Raw genomic sequence first — 21,407 nt, 5'->3', positions numbered from 1 at the left:
GTTTATAATATATAAATAACACAGATAAAATTGCTTAAAACCTTTGAAAATTACGACACAAACTTATTTCTGAAATAATGTTATTGATTCATAGATAACTGATTTTTATTACACGAGTGTTTTAAAATGTTCTTGATTAGGTTTTAATAAAATTACACATGTTTAATTTATAACATAATTGTCTTTTTTCAATTTAACCAAATGTAAAATATTAACTTACATGCAACAACTGTACCTTGTTATAGGAGGATTACTATATTGTTCAAGTAAATTAGAAACGCACAACTTTTAATATCATCGATTGGGGTACACCACTACTAGTATCGATATATTACTATATTCCATTATTTTTCCAAGCTCATTATTTTATTTTTCTTTAAAAATGCAGGCGTATGGCAAGTTTTTAAATAAACAAATGTTAATTGCGGAACTTATTATCTTAAATTTATTTAAAGTTATAAAAGATTTAGTTTATCATTACAGTTGAACGGTAGTCCATTTATTATTACCAAAGTAGATTTTTCTTCATCAATTCGATTTTTTTATTAAGTTTAGTTATAAACACGTGCGCTTTATTTTAAGCTAGATATAGTACAATGTTTGCAATATAAAAATATATGCAATTTCAATAAAAGATTATATTAATATCCTAAAATATGTTTTATGTGAAAGTATATATATTTGTAAGCTGTATTTTATATAATGTTCATACTGTAAGCACCATATATTACGTATTTGAAGCAATAATTAAGTTCTTTTAGTAACTACGGAAATATTTTGATTTATCTATAGATATTATTTAATGAGTACTAGAGAACCAATATAGTTAAAGTTTTTCGTTTAATGTAATGCATAAAAGTTTTAAATAAAATCACGTGTCATTAGTTCGTTTTAAATATCATATTCAAATAAGTAGTCAAAATAGTTCAGTAGTTACAAAATAAAGAGCAAATTTCATTTTCTGTGAACCGCTATATTTTATTTCAAAGCTTCTATTTATTGAAATAACATTTATTTGTAATTTATTGCTTCATATCACTTATATATAAATATTTGTGTATTAACTTGATGTACGGATTTAAAAATCAGTTTCATTGCTAAAATTCAAACTTAAAATTGTGGAATAATTGAAAATAAAGAAAAAAATATCGAAGATTATATTTATTATTAAACCGTCATTTTTTAATATCCTGACAGATTACTTAAACAACAATTAGATTTTATACAGAAGCAATATATTTTATTTAACTTTTATTGCGTATGACCAAGCATAAAAATATATGATTTGTACTTATTGCAACATTTTTATTTTATATTCAATTCAACCATTTAACATGAATACGATTTGTTGATAACAAAAATGTGGTAACTTATATTCTACAGATTAAATATATCTGTCCGCTTACAATCTAAAGTGACTAAATATTAAAAAAAAATTATTATTCACGCAATCGATGAATTGGAATGTTATCAACTTAAAAAAATTATACATTTATTAAAAAATAAATGTTGACTAAGTTCACCAGATTCACCTGTTAAGTTTAGAATTGTAGTTATATAGGTGTTCCTCGTTTATTGCACTATGCATATATAGTATGAATATTTATTAAAGAATAATAAAGGAAATAAAATTAAAATCACAAATCACTGAATAATTCAGCAAGTTATGTTATATTCACACGGAGGTCTTAATGCACAAATTGTTCCCTAAATTGTTTTAGTAGAAAGTCTTTAACTAAACACTTATTTGACACTATTTTTTTTAAATGTTCACGATTAAAAAAATTTTGGCTTCAAAATCTCAGATAAATCGAATACTTGGATGCATAATTGTCTAAAGTTGAATTGTTGACTTATCATAGAAAGCACTTTTATACCAAAAATCTCGCTTTTGATGCGATTAAATTACTTTTATTTGAATGTACATATAATTATGTTTAGGTTTGTTATTATGAAATACAATATTATATAACAAAATTCCGGGATTTATGAATTAATAAATATTAAATTCTAAATTACATAGAATTGAATGTACATTTACTCATTTTATGTGTTGCTATTATGGAACATATTTTTGTAAACGAAAATTCCGGAATATCTGGATTAAGAGGTCTTTTGTTCTAAATTACAGATATGAATGTATATTAACTCGTTTTATATGTTGACAATTATATTATAAAAAACATTTTTGTATCCGAAAATTCCGGAATATCTGGATCAATAGATTTTGAGTTTTCTATTTTAAAAATGTATGTATATTAACTAACTTTATGTGTTGGATATTATAATATGGAACATATTTTCCTATCCAAAAATTCCGGAATATCAAGATCTGTATATTTTGAGTTCTAAATTATAGAAATGAATGTACATTAACTCACATTATGAGTTGGCTATTATAATATGGAACACATTTTTCTATCCAAAAATTCCGGAATATCAGGATCGTTAGATTTTAAGTTCTTAATTATAGAAATGTTCACTACATTTACTCATTTTATGTGTTGGCCATTATGGAACACATTCTTGGTTCCGAAAATTCCGGGATTTCTAAATCGAATAATTTTTTGCTACTTCTTCTATAACCTTCGTTTATTTGTTCAATATTATGGAACAAAAAAGAATTATAACACTAATGTTTGAGTCCTTTCATAGCTTGTGTCCGATAATTTGAAGCACGGTATTTTATGACACTTGTGTTTGTTTGAAAGAATTCCGGAATCAAAAATGTTTCTATAATTTCTTCCGTAACATCAGACATTTATGCATACAAATATTCGAAATGTTAATATCATTAATAAACGATTCGTTGTATAGGCAACTTTGGTAAAGTTTTAGTTTAAGCTGAAATGTTAGCTAATATATATTAGCTATATCGGCGTTTTCGTATAGCATGGGATGCTTTGAAAGCAATGATACAATACGCAGGGTGGATGAAGACAAAATAACTGGTGATATTTAAGGCTTAAGTTCTGTTTGTTTGATTAGCTATGATATTGACTGCGAGCGATCTCGTTGTCTCAGAGCTTCTAGCAACGGCATTAATGGCACTTGCTTGTTGAAGTATTCCTCTAGCGCTGGCTCAGAGAGCATTGTAGCCAGAAATTGCTCAAGCGTTATGAACCATTGGCTATCGGAAGAGGGATCATTTTCCTTTGTCGGCGACGGCAGAGCTGAAGACGTATCCTGTTCCGTAGTTTTGTTACCGTTTGGATCCAGCTGTGAATTTAGTTTAATATAATCAATACCATGTTACAGCTCGATGGTGAACAAAAATCGGCGAATGTTTTATCGTTGATGTATATACGTATGCAGACACCTAAAATCATTTTATCAAGAAAATTATGGAGGCAGCTTCTAGCATTTGCCAATAGTTAAATTAACAAAAGGAACTATGTACACATGTCGAAGGCATTTTATGGTATCTGGGACTTCAAATACTAGTATTAAGGTGTTTAATATAAAAAACAAACTTTTAAGAAAATCGATAGAAAATTTTATGAAACAGAAGTATTTGTACTGTATAATTTTTCGCCATATAACCAGACCCCATGACATGAATAGATTAATTTTCGCAAATTTAATTTAGTTTCCTTGATATTTATCTTTTTTATTATTTATTTTCTCAAAATTGTTGTCAAGTTTATAAAAATAAATGATCCTAGGTTATCACCAAAATGAACCTTAGCTTCATTAAAACAGCAAATACTGATAACGCTTTTAAATATGTAGACTAAATGTGGTCCGAAAACATATCTCTCACTAACAACATTAAAATTTTATAATTCTATCACAAAATAAAATGTTTACTACCCCTTAATATAACACTTTTGACATTTAAATCTTGTCTACGTGTAGTTATGTACCTAAATCTACGACACATAGTAATTATTATTATCAATTGAGAGTTCCACCATTATGTGACCTTTTAAAATGTCAATCCCTTGTAGTATCGCTAGTACGAAAGTCAGCTGAGTCAATGCACTACTTTAGCTAGTTGTCTCTAGGCCATTTGATGTATTTGAAGTTATGCTGCTAGCTGATCTAGGCTTTGTGCAGCTTCATCGAAATGTCTCTAGGAAGAAATACAAAACATTTGTCTATCTATGTAGTACAAATGATAGCGTGATGCAAAATACAACTAACGCCACCCAGTACTTTCTTTGTTACATGATATAATTATTTTAGTTAAATATGTATATGAATACTAGCTGAACCCGCAAACGTTATTTTGCGAAAAAAAAAATTTAATTAACAAATAAAAAATAAGGGTTGATCGTAGAGGGGTGAAAATTTAGGGTTGTATGTATTTTTGTGTGCTGTATCATAACAAAATAAAAACGAAAAAATCCGTCAAGAAATTAGAAAAAAAAATTAAGGGTGAACAACCCTTATCACTTAGGGGTATGGAAAATAGATAGTAGCCGATTCTCAGACCTATTGAATACGCATGTAGAATTTGGTAAAAATCGGTCAAGCCGTTTCAGAGGAGTTCAAGTTCGAACACCGTGACACGAGAATTTTATATATTAGATGTGATCTTTATTGTTAATGGGCGATATTCAGTACCTGCGCGGCAGGCGGTTGCTTGGCCGCGGCTGCAAGGTAAAGGCTGTCCTGCGATATTTCACGACCCAACTCTGGCCGGCGGGTCAGCTCGCCTAGCTGAAGTAGCAGCGTACCTGGTATAACCAAAACTCAAATAACTATACTGTTACTAAAAACCACTGTACAAAAACGCAGTGTGGTGGGGGGCGAGGGAAAAAGTGTAATGTCGCCTCACGCATGCCTTAGGCGCGGTATAGCGGTGTCGGTAGAATTATAGTAATATAGTAATACTTAACTGCAATAGCCAATGATGCTGTAATATGCCAATGGTCAAATATAATAATGTTAAATTGCATATAAAATTACAACTCAAAAGTAAGTTTACCACTTTTACTGACATGTTGGTCATATATGACAGTCAACGATTTGTTCCGTGACACCACGGTTGTGATTGGTAACTGGAGCCTTTCAAGTTTCAATTGTAGGAAACTAAATAAAAATCGAGATTTAGTGTATTTGAATATGACAAATATATAAAATATACTTCGAAATAAAAAAATGTTAGAATAAATCTTGCATCTAATGGTGCACTTTGGTGAAGCACAAATGTGGCGCATCAATACAATCAGGACAATATGTGGTCACCTTGGTATTGTAATCGATTAATTTTTCAGCCAAATTGATACTACTGTGCCAGTTATCCGCTTAAATCGTGTGGTCCCCCCTATGTAGAATATTGTTGCATGGATTCATAACAACACTTGTGAGAGTTACGCATGGTTCATTTGGGTTTTTTTCTAAATATATTTGAAAGTAATAAATTGAAAACTTTAATGCCGTATTTATGTCGTTTTCGTTTTATAAAACGCCTAAATTTTAAAGGTCGTCGGTGACCACCAAAAAGATAAACGCCGAAAAAATGCCGTGGCGTCTTGGGCGAAACAAATGTTTTCGGCGTGGCAGTCAGTGTTAAACAGCGCCTTCTAGTTATCACAACCTAAAGTACATGTACAAACTTGTCAGCCACGAACGGCGTCGAATATCTCTCTTCAAAGCAATGTACCTATGGTCGGTTATTGTTTTTAAGCGGCCCGGGCATAATGTCGCCCTTTCATGTAAGAATATACAAATTTTAATCCAAGAAGGAAGTCATGTGTGTGTGTGTAAGTACCGGCACGTGCGACGGCCTCGTACAGCGGCGCGCTGTGCTCGGTGAGACCATGCAGTGTGGCCAGCAGGCGCAGCAGGTGGGCGCGAGGCAGGGGCGGAGCGCTGCGTGGCGTCGACGGCGTGCCCGCGCCCGCTGGCAGCCCTGCCAACGCACACTCACGCACTGCCGCCGCCTCGCACTCTAAATTCCACCATCATGTCTTTAAATTCTGAATTTAAAATATTTTCATTTAAGTAGACATTTACATGCGCGCTTTTGAATCAATTATTTTAACATTATGGGTAACTTACAGTTACCATTGGCTCAAAATGCTTATCTGTTGAGAAAAACCGATCAATAACTCGGTAGTTACTTTTTAAAAGAAATCCAACAATTTTTACTGTATACATTATAATGTAAACTATGTAAATGAGCCAACAAACCAAGTTCCACTCATTTCAACTACGTAAAACTTTTGTAAGCTATTTATAAGATTTAATTAATAATATATTTTCAATTTTAGATTTAAAACTAAGAAAAGGACGGTCTAAGATATATATATATATATAGAAAGAACATCTGTCAGTAATCAATAATTTTATGAAGTAAGCTTCTTATAGTCGCTTATTAAGAGGTAGAGTATATATATATATATATGTATATATATATATATATATATATATATCTATATATATAAAAGAAAGTCGTGTTAGTTACACCACTTATAACTCAAGAACGGCAGAACAGATTCGGCTGAAAATTGGTAGGGAGGTAGCTTAGAGCCAGGAGATGGACATAGGATACTTTTTATTCCGTTCGACAGCGTTCCCGTGTGACTTGACATGAAACGTCAGTCTATAAAACGTGGTATAACAAAAAAGAATCAGACTTGGAATAACAAAACGCAAATGACGGCTATGTAATTGACGTAAAATGACAGCTATGTATGGATGACAATTTGATATTTGTAAGAAATCAATATTAAAACTATTTCTATTAAATAAATAATTAACAAGTGGATTGAAGTGAAGTGATGTTTAATTAATAATGCCGCGACCAAGACGATCGAATCTTTCCCGACAAAGCCGTAATGCAAGAAGAATACAAAATACTGCAAATGAAAGGACTGAAGAAGAACAAGAAATTGCACGTGAACATACAACGTATGGCTCGACTTCGTGCTTCTCAATCACGAGAGCAAAGTGAAGCAGCCCGTGAAACAGCTCGGTTGGCAATGCAGAATCGTCGAGCGAACAACGGAAGGCAACAAATAGATAATGTGCGACGCAGAACAAGATATTTAGCTGATTTGAATCGAGCAGCGTTTCGATACGATTGCAGCAATGATTACAGCTTCCATCCTAGCTATATATATATATCTAATATATAAAATTCTCGTGTCACGGTGTTCGAACTTGAACTCCTCTGAAACGGCTCGACCGATTTTTACCAAATTTTATATGCGTATTCAGTAGGTCTGAGAATCGGCCACTATCTATTTTCCATACCCCTAAGTGATAAGGGTTGTTCAACCTTAATTTTTTTTTTTAATTTTTTGACGATTTTTTTTGTTTTTATTTCTTTACGATACAGCAAACAAAAATACATACAACCCTAAATTTTTACCCCTCTACGATAAACCCTTATCTTACATTTGTTAATTATTTTTTTTTTGCAAAACAACGTTTGCGGGATCAGCTAGTATATATATATATATATACACATATATATACATTCACACATACACACACTTATATACATTTATATAGATATATATTAACGTGGAAAAAGCATCACATTTATTTATAAAAGGTTTAATAGGAAAAACTATTTTGTAATTATTGATTACAATTTTCCTGAAATAAATGCACAAAAAATATACTGCAAAAACATAGGTCTTGAATAAATTCTTAAACTAGTCTATATAAGCATTTAATAAAATAACATTTAGCTTTTTTAATTCAAGAGTGGTATATGTCCAGTAAGAATCGGCCTGTACCCAGTGTAATCATGAATGTATGAACTATTGGAAATCTATGGGAAGGCTTATGTCCAGCAGCGGAAGGCTTCTAAGGCTGTTGTGATGATTGGAAGTGATCTGTTAGTTATTATGAAGACAAATAAGTGTTTTGCTGTTAATACTATTATAATGCGAATAGCCAAGATGTGGAACAACCTACCGGCTTGTTTCCAGACAATTATAACTTAGGAATATTCAAGACAAGTGTGAATGAGTTTCTTCTGGTAAAGCATGTACCATCTTAGGCTTCATTATCGTTTATGATCAAGCAATACAGGCGTCAAGTGCTTCGCCTATAAAGGATATGTAAGAAAAAAAGTTACCCAATTGACTGGTTGCACTGTCGGTGGACCTGTCCATATAGCTGCCATCATAGCACACCTCACTTACGGGGCGCTGCATGCCCGTAGTATTGACATTCGGTTCTGGAGTGGACGGATTATCCATACTAAAAAAAAATTATTATCGTTATTATATATAAATAACTTTAAACATTTTTTTGTTAATTTATTAGTTGGTTGCTTCAGGCCATTGATGACGAAGCTTTTGAGCTCAGTTTGACAATAATAAAATATTAAAAAATCGAAACACGATTTTTGTGACTTGTCACATATGACAAATTTAAAGATACTATTTGTAATTTTTTTGTAAATAAAATCACAAATTTTAAAAGCCACTATTTACATTTCTGTTTAATTTTACTTAATTAGTACACGATATCATTGTACAAAAACATAACGTCTGATTTCAGAATTATATTATTAATTATTATTCATGTTATAAAAATATTATTATTAACTACCGACTCTAGCAATTATGAGAGACAAATACTTTGAATATTCATTCAAAAATTAAAAAAGCATTACAAAAATAAAATCGCGCCTCAGTACTATAGATAGCCCAGCAGTAGAGAATTAAGACTTGCGACCGGTCGCGGGTTCGATTCCAGGGCCGCAATCTTATGCATTAATTATATAGGATTGTCTATGCTCACAAACAAATTTCAGCGGATTTAAGCAGCAGCGTTTCTACGTACAGTAATACTACACAGCGATCGCCAATCTGCTTGCCAAGCGTGGAATAATGGTATCTCCCCATAGATATTTTTACAGTAGGCGTCTATTGTGTCAAATATCGACTGATGCGTATCATACGTTCGCCGTTACTGCTCTAGTGACTCAACCAAAACCTCTATCAGTTATTTGGTTGCTAATTTGATAGATAAATCGATTAAAATAAATCACGATTAAAATTGTAGTCCTACTGGAAGAAATTTCTGGTTAGAAATAAGTAGTGCCTGTTGTGTCAGTTATATTTGTATTGTTACTTTAGTGTTTTTATTGTGTACAATAAACTGTTAAATAAAAAATAAATAAATAAAATAAATCACATTAGCTCTTATCGCTTTATAAGAGGTCTCAGGTTAGTTGCCCATTGTGCCCTGCCACCTCTAACCCACAAGGATCTGCAGTGACCTTCAGGGCAGCAATAAAAGCCCGGTGTCAATATATACTCTGATAGGACTCCTAAGTCTTAGAGTCTTGAAGTAATTTGATCCAATTCAAGCTGATCTAAGACAAAAATTTGTTTTAATGTTACAAAAGATATCTAAAACCTTCCGTTTCATAGTTTTAAATCTAAAATTAAACATATATTATAAATAGATCTTATAGCATTTAAGTTTTGAGTTAACCAAAATGTATGGAATTCTGTTACCCATTTACATAGTAACCAATAAAATTTAACAATGTTTAATAGTAATCAAACATTATTAGATTTCATTTAAAAGGGCATCTGTTGAGTTTCTAGCCGGCTTTACTCAGCAGATCAGCATACTTAGCCGGTGGTAGTTTACTACTTAAAATGCTAAAACTAGATTCAATAGTGCATGTATTATACTTTGTTGTTAAATAAGTTAACATAAGTAAACCATGTTTAATCTAAGATTAAAGCAAGACTGTGCAATCTTGAATCAAATTTTTTTATTTATGCTATCGAACAAATTACAAATTAATACACTTAATACCAAAATTAACATATTTCATTAACCATAACACACCACTTTCCACCAAAAATTATAAGGTTGTGTTACAAGGTATCAAAAAGTATTCTTCCTCGAGGAATAATATAAACTTTTATAAAGTAAAAGTTAAGAGTAGTACTTGTCAAAGAAGGAGATGGCGTCGGCGGCGAGCTCTTCGCCGGTGTCGGTGTAGCGCGCTGGGCGCAGGTCGAGGGGCGACAGTAGCGGCGGTGCGTGTGCGCAGTACAGCGCCCGCAGGCGGCGCTGGGCGTCAGCTCGCGCGCTCAGCCCCAGCGCCACGCTCAGCCCGCGCGCGCTCACCAGACCGTCCTCGTCTTTGTCCATCAGCTGTATTGTTTACAAGTAAAATCTCTATCATCATTTACAAGTATAGTAGCAGTTATATGTCAGCAGGCATTTATGAAAGTCACGTAAGAGAGAAGTTTTCTTGTTGTTGAAATGTCGCGATAACTAAATAAAATATATCAAGCATGCAAAGAAACCAGCATTTAGTAGTTTTTTATTTTATTTTAATTTTAACCATATAATAAAAATATTGCCACTCATTACATAAAATATACAAAAAGAAACATATTATTATTTTGGATAAAGAATGTGATATATATAACTGAATGAAAATCTAGTTTTTATTGTTATCTTATCTTCTTACTAAATGTTTCTTACTAAAAACTGCATTTTAAATCTGTTTCAAAGGCAAGCGTTCATTGAACTAACTGCAAAATCTGGTATAAATTGCATTAAGATATATACATGAACAATTTTTTTCATACACACATTGTATACGTAGTAATGTTTTTTAATTACCTTGAACATCCTCGCGGTGATCGCGTCGGCATACTCGCCCTTGGCCCACGGAGATAGGGCAGTAAACAAAGTCTTGAACTGCGTGTAGTCGAGCCTATACGCCTCGTATGGAGCCTCCAAACGCTCGCAAGGCACTCGCTTTGCCCAAAACAGCTCTTCGCGAATAACGCTCAAAAGTTCCTGTAAATATTACGCAATCTTTAAGTTCATATCTAATAAGGCTTAAAACTTTTTTTTTTAAACGTTTACTTTGTTGAATTTTCTTTTATAATATAAAAATAGTATTTTCGTAACCCTGCCACCTATCTTAGATCTTCACATGGTATGCTATAGAAAATCCTAATTCACTTTGCGTCGTGTTTTTTTGGAACGTAACTACGACGCGAAGAGAGTTGTTGATGTATATGTATTTTAAAATGCCGTATACCTAGTCCTCTGATCGCGTTCTCCTTGACGAACCTTCGTCGTCATTTCCGGCACGTATCTCCACCGTAGTCTTTTAACAGACAGATTAAATTAATAAAAAAATGATAACCTGCAATTCCGCTGGATCTAGAAGCTTGTCCTGCTGCAAAGCGCGCAGCGTGTTCTTCTCCAGACTGTCTTCCAGCTGCCGAACGACCCTCAACCGGTGCTTCAACCGCAGGTGCTCTATGCACTCACTGCTCACTGTCGCACCGTACGATCTGTACGATTGGTACACCAATTCTTGGATCTTAATCGTCTGGAATATTAGTGAAAAGTGGTTAGTATTGGCATATGATAATTGGTATAGCTCGCATTAAATTTATAGTTAACTCTGATGTTGTTGTTTTAGCAAGTACAGTCGGATTAACAATGTTTACATCATTTTAATAAATTAAATAGGTTTAAAAATTTAACATTTTTAAATAAATCATGTTATACCCTCAATCCATTTTTAGTATCTTACATATTGCCAAGGTTGCATAGGTAACTATGAAACAGAATGGAATAAAATAATGGAACTAGATAATACTTAATGTTTTTTTTTTAATTCTCATCATATCGACCGACAGACGCCCACTGCAAGGCATAGGTTTCTCCCAAAGATCCCGAATCCAACAACTTCCTTCCTTGACCTTAACTATGTCGTCAGTCTTATGTTAAATTATTCATTACTATTCAGCGTGATTGGTTATAGATGTAAAAACTTTAAAGTGGTGAATGTTTTGCTGTCAATGTATTGTACACCCTATTCAAAAATCAATAATTTCAGAAATATTCAATTACTGAATGGTAATATAGAAAAAAGTTTAAATGAATTATTGTTTACTATCTATCCTGCTAGAATTTGTACTGCCATAAGTTATTGGCCTGTAGCATTCAAATGAAAAAAAAAAAACAGTTATTGTAACAAATTTCAGAGTGATCACTTTATGTGGGGTGATAAGAAATAGGTATGAAAAGTATTAAAAATTTTTGAATTGTGCTATATTCTCCCATATAAAGCTATTATACCTTTAACCATTCTATCTGTATAATTCATCTACTCATTAGTCTTTTTAAAAATATATAAATTACTAAGTTTAGTAGATACCTTATCAGCGGTACGAGGCTCTGTAGACAACGCCATGGCTTCCTCGTTGTAAATGCCTTCGAGGTAGTCGCTCAGCACCTGCATCGCCTGACCGTCTTCCGCGCACTTCAATAGCTTCTCCCGATTGATGTCCAGAATTGTTAAAGTCACCTGAAAACAATTTAATTTAAAGTTGAAGCTAGCTGGCTCGTCTCAAAGAAAGATTTTCAAGGAATTCATCGAATTACAAAACGAGTAGTTTTTATTAATTTTTCATGAAACAAGCAGGACTTAAGATGATGACCACACCTCGATGGACATGACCTGGTAACAACATTGGAAGACGCTAGATTCCAACCGGTCATACTGGAAATATGGAGAAGGCCTATGACCAACAGCGGACTTACGGCTGAAATGATGACAATGATGATGAAGCAAGACTTTCAAATCATTACTCCTTTATGTATGTAGATAGAATTTTCGGCCACTTTTAGTATTACTGATTTCTACTCTTTTGGAAAAAGTAAATCTACTGACATGCGGCTTTTACAGCTTCATCGGAAACGAGCTTACAGAACCGAGATCCGCAAACTAATATAAAAAGCCCGCTCCCAATTATTTGCGATACACCAATTACTAAGTGGCGTGCGTATATATAATTAAAAGGCGTTATGTGTAGATAAATAGATGAGAACCCTTGAGCCTAGAGAATCCATGGAGCAACAAAAAGAAAAATTAAGAAGAAAAGAAAATTTAAAAAAACTTTTTTTCTTAAATTTAACACAGATATGACAACAATAAATCAGAAACACACAAATTTTCAGACGCGACTGATTAATCTATAATCATTAACTATATACTCTTTAATATCTATTTAAATTTGTTTTTTTTTTCATAAACCAACCTGGAAAATAACTTTCGCGCCATCATAAAAGAAGCAGTCCATCACATTGACTGCACACTCATACGGCATCACGCTGATAAAGAGCGTAAGAAACCAGGACAAGGAGATCATCTTCATCATCCCCAACTCGTCCAATTTCGCGTGCAGCTCGGGCAGATGTGTTTTGGTTAGATCATCTAACACTCCTTGATCTACCTGTAATTAGCACATTTGCAAACTAGAGAACAGTTATCTTTTATATATATAAAGGTTGATTGTTTATGCTTGTATGATTATATTTATATTATATTAAATATAAATATATAACATTAAAGCTATATCAAGCCTTAACAAATAATTCTAATCATATTGTATAAAGTGATTACTCTGCAATATGCTAACATTAATGAAAAAAATATTATTGGAATGCGTTAGGCTGATAACTTCTGGCAGTAAAAAGTAGACAGGGACAGATAATAATAATAAATATTATTTCTGAAACTATTGATTTTTAGGGTGAAACATACATTAATTGACAGGAAAAGGGGTATACATTCACTCTTTAAAACTTAATTTTTTTATCAGCTTGTAGGAGGATTAAAAAATCATTTATATCTGTGCTTACCAAAGCACCTACAACTCTCGTATTATAATAGTCTGGTAGTAAAGTCTCGCATATAGTGGCCAGCAACCAGAAGGCTTGCTCTTCGGGACAGTATATCAGCAACACGGAGGCGACAATGTTCATCGCTTGGCAATAACCTATCTTTGGATTTTTAAGTGCGTATGCGCATAACACTCGTCGTAACGCCGAAATACCTGAAACGAAACGAATTTATAAGTCGATATATCATTCGACTATAAATTAATTTTACAAATAATTACCTCAAGGAATTTTAAGAAAATTAAAAAGTTAGTAATCTTACATTACATACATATTTTTTTCTAATTAAATTACGTTTTAGCTACGCACCGACATCGTTTTGAAAGGCTGGATGCTCAGGCAACGACCTGTGAAGATCCCTTTCAATTTCGTCGTTGGCTTGATTTTTCGAAGACAAAGCCTCATTGACTAGTTTCGCGTAGAGGCCCTTATTCTGAGCTTTCTGCAGAATAGACCCTGAAAAGACGCTCCACAGTTCGCCGCGCAACGACTCCGGGATTCCGTTGACCACCAGCTCACTGCCGGCAGTCGTTTGGTACATGCTGACTCCGCGACCAACTTCCGACATGTGATCCTCCCATTGTTTAACCTACGAAATTCAGTACAAAAAAATGTCATTCCACCTATGTACAGACTTATCACATTATCTCTGGAACCATAAGACTTCGAGACTTGAAATTTGGAAGAAACATTTTTTTCGTCGAGTAAAGTTCAGCTATTTAAAGTGGAATTTACAAAATTCTTGCAAGTGCGTGTTGAGAGTCGTTAAGCATTAAGTTCGCGAAATCTTAAATAAAATACCAAAAATGAGTCGCGTTAAGAATGAAATGAATCATAATTGTCCGCTGACCTAACCATGCTTTGTTAGCAATGAAATTGTTGGACAGAACAGTTGTTTAAAAATATGCCTTCAATTGATCACTGTGTCACTTGACTTTCAAACTGGTTTCTTAACGCAAACGACTTAAATTTTTTTGAAATGTGACCGTCTCGGTACTTAGGTCGTACTTCTTATAAGAAGCTTATGACCAGAAATTACTTTCCAATTATTATTATGATAAAAGCAGTAAGTACAAAAAGGTAAATTAGTTCGTCCACGAGACAATTGCATTGTATTCAGCTTACCTTTTTCTCTTGTATCTGTTTAATAGTGGCAGTCTGATGGGTCTTGAATAGAGTCATTAGCGGTGGTTGAGGCGTCCAGTCGGCATCCACTTCATTTCTATCCAATACTCGAGTCGCCTTCTCCCTGTATAAATCACTGACCATTCACGCAATTAAAAAAACTATACAAAGGGGACAATAAACTAATACCATGCTTAACCCGCTCCTTCTGCATCCATTTTAAATTTGTTAATGTGTGATGATTGCATGATAGTAAAGCATAAATTTCTTGTGGAGATCGCAATGTTATTACTTGAACAACGCTTCTCTTTGAAGAGGAGAACCGCCTCACTTCCTTGCGGTTTTGTTGCAGAGTGGTGGGTGACGTAATTAGGTATAATAGAACCGTATAACAGGAAGTGTGGCGGGGAATAGGAGGTGATGCCTAAATGTGATATGGGTGATTTCTGTATGTTGAACAATAGAAAATATGAAGGATGAAAGAGGGAATAAAGTAAGAATTGCGTAGGTTGAGAGAGTGAAGGTGAACGTAGGAGTATGTACTTCCCTGTCCAGAATACGAGATGAAGAGAAAGAGAATTAAAAAAAAACTTATTACTTGGTGGATTGGCATCAACGAGATATGGAGTTTATTTAATGTTAAACTACCTCTACCTACACTATATAGGTCTATGACGAACTTTTGTAATACCAACTCGTTACGCACATTACCTTAAAATTTTTGTCATTGAGAAGAAACGGTCCTGTTAACCCTTAAAGTAAGCCCTATCACACACATTTCCATATTACAATTTACGTAATGGTGGATAAAATGTACCGAAAGACGGCCTTTTGATCCAACAAACACCTTTTAAACTAATTTTAATATTCATATAGTTACGGATATCAAGTACTTAACGCAGAGACGTTCCACGGATAAAACATCAACCGCACGGTCCGGGTCTATCGCGTTGTTTTGACCTTATTATTGACATTCACCATCACCAACCAAGCTTCTCTCCCTCCCTAACCAAATTTCAATCGATCTTACTAATTATGCTTTGGAAGCCAATTCCAGAAATGAACTAATGTACTCTCTTGACAGTTTGAAATCCTTCAGCAGGTATTTCGCTGTTATACCTCATGTGAATACAACCATTGCATTCAAATCACCGTAAATTTATCTCTTGTTAATTCATTGAATAGGTCATAGTATTTGTTCAGCCTAGTTGTGTGGGGTTTTAGGAATATTTGTTTACAGGGAATAGTATGTAATTTAATAAGTGATAGTAAATTAAACTTATGTATTTTTTTCGAACTTTGATCTAGTTTATCTCTTATTGTATAAAGTAGAGTAAATAGCTTAGGATCCTAAGGACCAGAGCATCCTTACTTTGCGATAGACAGATCAAATGAAAGCCGTTGTGGATACAGTACTGACAAATAATTCCATAAAGAAATGGCAATAGAGCGAAAAAAATCGGCTCTACCAAGATTACATTCATGATCAAGAAGAAATTATAATAAATCCACATATATTTTCTATATAACTGACATGATACTCAACCAGTTCACTCCTTGTTAGTAACTCTTCTGGAAAACAACATGCATATCATTAGTAAATAATGTAGCAATTTAATTAAGACCCATGCTACATGCATGTGGTAATGAATGACACATCTCATAGTAAACATAATGCTTTTATAATTAATGCAAATTAAATTTTCATTTTGGTAAATGGTCTGCAAATTTTTACATATTACTTACACATGATGTTTTAGTTATAGCTTTAAATGGAGTGAATGTATAGCTTATTTGGTAAAAAGACAGCTTTAAAACTTTGACACCTATATCCAAACACCCTGCATAAAGTAATTAATCTAAAACATGTTAAATTAATTATTTTTACTATAGAAACGCGACAAACCTAAAAGATAAAGAATAAATAAAAAAGACAAACTTCAGGCAGTATAAAGTCTGAAGGAACGGAAAGTAATTATTGATTAATTTCAATCTCTAGTAATCAATATATATTTGTCGAATTTTAAGTCGCTTTTTCTTGATTTATTACACTTGTAAAGTGATGACGTTATTTATTATTTCTGAAACGTTTAATTTTTGGATAGAGTGTATTATACATTAATTAACAGCAAATAAGCTAAACATTCACCCTGTGTATGCGACCCATATCTAACGATAATACCAATTCGGCTCAAGCTTCATTTAAAAACGAAAGATTAATAAAATATTGGTTTAATGATAATGTAAGTTTTTGAGTATCGCGCACGGAACAAAGCAAAGTCATAAAAGTAAATATAATAAAACTTACTTGGGCAATTTAGCTAACAGTTCAGATATCTTGTGTACGAGAAAGTCGCGGTCGGATATGTTGCCGAAAAGGAAACTAGTGTGGTGCGCAGTCGTTATAAGGATGCTGCCAGAATCGGCTGAGCTACCAGTTCCACCCGAATCGGCTCTTTCCACTTGATGAACGTTTCGCAGTGGTATCGTCAATCTGACGAGATGTCTTACCTGATAAATTTAAACATATATTCAATCATTATACATATTAAAGTCTTAACAAGAATTTAATATAAAAACAAATTGCTAGTGCGTATTTTAATTCATCGATTTATTTTGTTTGCATTCTTAACGCGAAGGACCTATAACTAAATATTCACTAATAGATCCTTCGCGTTAAGAATGTAATAAAACCTTGTCCGCCGGCCTAGCCTCAGTGCGTAACCAACCATAACGTTTCTATTTAGAAAACTAAGTGACTCCATTATCAGACAAAGACATATTTTCGAACGCAACGGTTTTGTTCTACGATTTGAAAGTGGACAATGATGATTCACAAGATACTTAACGCGAACGAACTATACGATGTTCCAGCATAAATAGAAATTTGTTTTAAAAATGTTAATAACACATTCGTATATTGTTTTTTTTTTCAATAATAATTATAACAATACGTAAGAAATTAATTTTTAAGTGTGTTTTAATCCTCTAATTTGATATTACCGTATTGCAAATTTGTGTAATATTCCTGTCGAAATATCTTAGAAATATGATATTCTCTTGTCTCAAATGGAACGATGAAAGATACAGACAACAGTTTTTAATTGTATTGATTTAATGGTTTCCTTTTCGATACGTTCGAAAAATATAAAACCTCAAAGATAAAATTTTGAAACAGAACGATCCTGTCAGCGAGATCATTAATATATAAAGAAACTACAGACACAGAAAACATAGAAACTACAGTCCGTCCGTATGAAAATATAATGATAATATGATGAATATAATGAATCATCATTGTCCGCTGGTCTAAACATGCGTTGAAAACAATACAATCTTTCCTAAATTGTAAAAGAATTCTTTAAACTGGTCATAGTGAACTTGACTTTTATATTGGAAACTACATTTTTAAGGCTTAAATTATTCTAAGCTAAAAGCCAATAATATCTAAGAAGTTTCTGTATTTGCAAAAAAATTCCATAGCAGTAAAACAAATGACAATGTTTTCTGTTTCAAAGCAGCATTATACTTTCATGACTACAGCGGAATAATGTTTCGAGTTGAACAAGCATCACGAGTCTGACGCGCCGTGACTCATAATCTGACCTAATCGAGTATTAAAAACAAAGGCATTGATATTTGATCGTAAATTAATGAATTGAAGATTATTTTAAAAATATGCTATATGTATAGAAACTAATTAACAAAACTATTTTTACTTTTATCTTAATTACATCAGCGCACTTACTTTTAGTATAATACATGAATTTGCACATCATTCCAAACAAAAAGAAATATAATTATTTATTTTTAATTAGGTGTTATATATGGTATTTTTTTTATTGATAGAATGTTAAGATATGTTAACAATGTATAGGATCATAGAAAGGCTCATCAAATGGAATATCTATTGAATTATTAATAGGTTGGTGCATTTTGCCAATGCATCGCATATCATTAAAATGTTCATTAATATTGGTGCGTTGCATAACAAATTAACACAAAAAATTGTGTGTATTGAAAGGGAAATTTTGTTACTATACTACTAACAAGTTCCATGTTCTAAGTTGTTAATAAATTAAGCAAATAGTAGTAAATAAAAAAAAACAAGTATTGAAACATATTTGTATAACTTGTACATTCAAATTGTACTAATTAAAAATTATCTTTTATTGGTTGAGTTACTTATCAATTGGCAACAGCTTATTTAAAATAACTTATTGGATATTTTATTATCATAACGAAAGATTACACTCACCCTGCTGTCAAAACATATAAAATTCTGTGACAAGTATAATCTGCCCCAATTGTACCTCTTGTTGTAGGGTGTCCATAAAGTACATTCTTCACTTCCGTCAAGTTTTTCAGTGTGTGGCAACCGAAACCGAAGAGTATATAAGTTAGATTGTTTTCTTGCATCCAAGTCTCTTTTCAAAAATGATGGTTTTTTGGGAACATTCTTACTGAGTTTTGTCAGAAGTTCTTTATCTATGTTAAAACTTCCAGATTTGTCGTCAATTAATCTACAAACATTTATAATGTACATCATTTTCAATAATTGTTATATCATATAGAGCATAACAAAAATAACTTATCAAGCTATTAAAAATCCACAGTAATGGATTTTTAATAGATAGAGATAAATTATTTTCAAGTAAGCTGGTATACTTACTGTTTCATAGCAATATTAGCTAGTTGTTGCATCAAGGCAAATGTTTCATTCTTCTTCAAAAACATAGTGAAATAATGTTCGCCATCTCTTGTAACAACTTTGATCGAATCTGGGAATAAAATGCTGTTTGTTTTTGCCAATTCAGTTACGTCAGCCCATCTGATCTTAAGAGATGTTTTCTTTCCAAATATGTATGAATAAAAACACATGTAATGGACTGACAGATATATCCATCCCTGTCGTGGCATTTTGCCTTTCCAATAACTGTCAAAGGAAACAAATGTATTAATATTACCCAATGAAAATATAACAGACTATACATCACACATCTTTACAAAAGGTAGTAGTTACACATTTAAGCAACACATCATCATCATGTCTGTTAATATACACCTTCTGCAAAGCATGATCCACCCCCCAGATCACCACAAAGACTGGTCTTGTGTTACCCACAATTAGCAACAACCAATGACCCTAACCATGTCATTGGTCCAACTAGTACCCACACCAAATCTATCAGCTTATGGTCTAAATAATTTCCAGAAAATATTTGGGTGTAAGCTCATATTTTGATTAAAATTACCTAATAATATTGTAATGGACATTACATACCTGCATGAGTAATAACAGACCAACTTTTCATCTTTGGGCATAGCAAATCTTTGGTGAAATTCATAATCAAATTTGTTGTAAGTATCTTCATCTAATAAATAAAAAATAAACTTTCATTATTTTACAAATATTTATACAATTCATATGTGTTACTAAAAATAATTTCAAATAATTTTAAATATTTGAGGATAACTAAATGCTGTAATTGTGATAAATTCAAATCCATACTGTTACTGCTAGCAATGTAATGATTTTATTGGAAAGACTGTGATATGCTAAAAAAAATTGAGGTAATAATATCAATTGGTAATTATTTATTCTTTGCCATATTCAGCTATTGACAAGAAATATCAATCTTAATAAAAATTTATTTCAGATTTTATACACTGAATTCTGCAGTCAATTCCCATTTCCCATAATAGACAAAGCTTTATAACCTCTGCTTGCATTAATAACTATAATTTTCCAGGCATTTAGCCATAAATTACAAAAATTTAAAATGGCAAAAGCTATTATCTGTAAGGTTTGGGTTCACAACCCTTAACAATGAGGATAACTATGCAAGGGCAAGAAGGGTCTATTGATATTTGAAATATTATAACATAGCTTATACCTTCTGTTAAACTTTCCTGTTCGGTAGCAATTATTGAATTAATTTTGCAGCATACAAATTCTGTTATTTCTTCCTCGTTGTCAAATGAATGCAATGTTGGGCTCACATTTTCGAAAAGCCACTGCCAGTCTTGACGAATTTCTTGTTCTGTCAGTGCTGTGGATATAACTAATAACAAACATACCAAAACATATTATTAATCAGCTTTTACTAAACGAGTATAATTTGAATTGATATAATTTAAGCAGCAATGATTATTATATGTATTCATTTATTATTATAGTATGGGGTTACATACCATAATAAATTTCAGAATTTGGTGTTTGATGTAATATTCTGTAAGGAGCTGGTTTCGTATCCCAAACGCTATCAAGAGTCCCGACTAGAAGAGAAGAAAGTCCTTTCGATTTTCCATGACCCTTTCTCCTTTGAAGAACAAAGTACAAGGTTGTCTCATCGCAATCCCTGTTTAATATATGACATATTGTTACTGTTCAATAAATAATAAAAATATACAACATCGCATTTGACACAATAGATAAGCAGGTATTGTTAAAGTAAATAAATTACCACAGAGCAGTTTTTATAAAGACTTCTTGAGGTTTAACCCACATATTGAAAGTTTTTAGAAATATGTTTTGTACATATAGTTAATCATCCCCGTGCGATAATATCTTTTTCATAACGAAAAAAATATTTCCAAAACAACACAGAAAACAACTAAGGGCGATGTAG

At 32.6% G+C, this 21,407-nt stretch overlaps 1 protein-coding gene across 2 annotated transcripts; it reads right to left on the bottom strand.

Moving 5' to 3' along the window:
- Window positions 1-2,323: 2,323 nt before the first annotated feature.
- Tbc1d8-9 (TBC1 domain family member 8/9) lies at window positions 2,324-21,404 on the bottom strand. Of its 2 annotated transcripts, XM_068773251.1 has the most exons (19): window positions 21,243-21,404; window positions 20,971-21,137; window positions 20,673-20,840; window positions 20,060-20,150; window positions 19,448-19,711; window positions 19,034-19,298; window positions 17,084-17,286; window positions 14,776-14,911; window positions 13,960-14,239; window positions 13,612-13,805; window positions 13,008-13,202; window positions 12,125-12,274; window positions 11,102-11,290; window positions 10,567-10,746; window positions 9,881-10,089; window positions 8,042-8,166; window positions 5,720-5,899; window positions 4,570-4,682; window positions 2,324-3,219 (listed from the first exon to the last, which is right to left on the bottom strand). In XM_068773251.1, the coding sequence occupies exons 1-19, from the start codon at window positions 21,284-21,286 to the stop codon at window positions 2,989-2,991; spliced, it is 3,384 nt and encodes a 1,127-aa protein (XP_068629352.1). In that variant the 5' UTR covers window positions 21,287-21,404; the 3' UTR covers window positions 2,324-2,988. The 2 variants fall into 2 exon arrangements, with proteins under 2 accessions (XP_068629352.1, XP_068629350.1); XM_068773249.1 differs by lacking the exons at window positions 2,324-3,219; window positions 4,570-4,682 and having other exon boundaries at window positions 5,798-5,927.
- Between the last annotated feature and the right edge of the window lie 3 nt (window positions 21,405-21,407).

Source organism: Battus philenor, unplaced genomic scaffold (assembly GCF_028537555.1).
Source record: "Battus philenor isolate CCGP_79_NKW_IND1 unplaced genomic scaffold, ilBatPhil1.0.hap1 SCAF_6, whole genome shotgun sequence".
Classification (NCBI taxonomy): domain Eukaryota; kingdom Metazoa; phylum Arthropoda; class Insecta; order Lepidoptera; family Papilionidae; genus Battus; species Battus philenor.
This window is presented reverse-complemented; position numbering and strand designations above follow the sequence as displayed.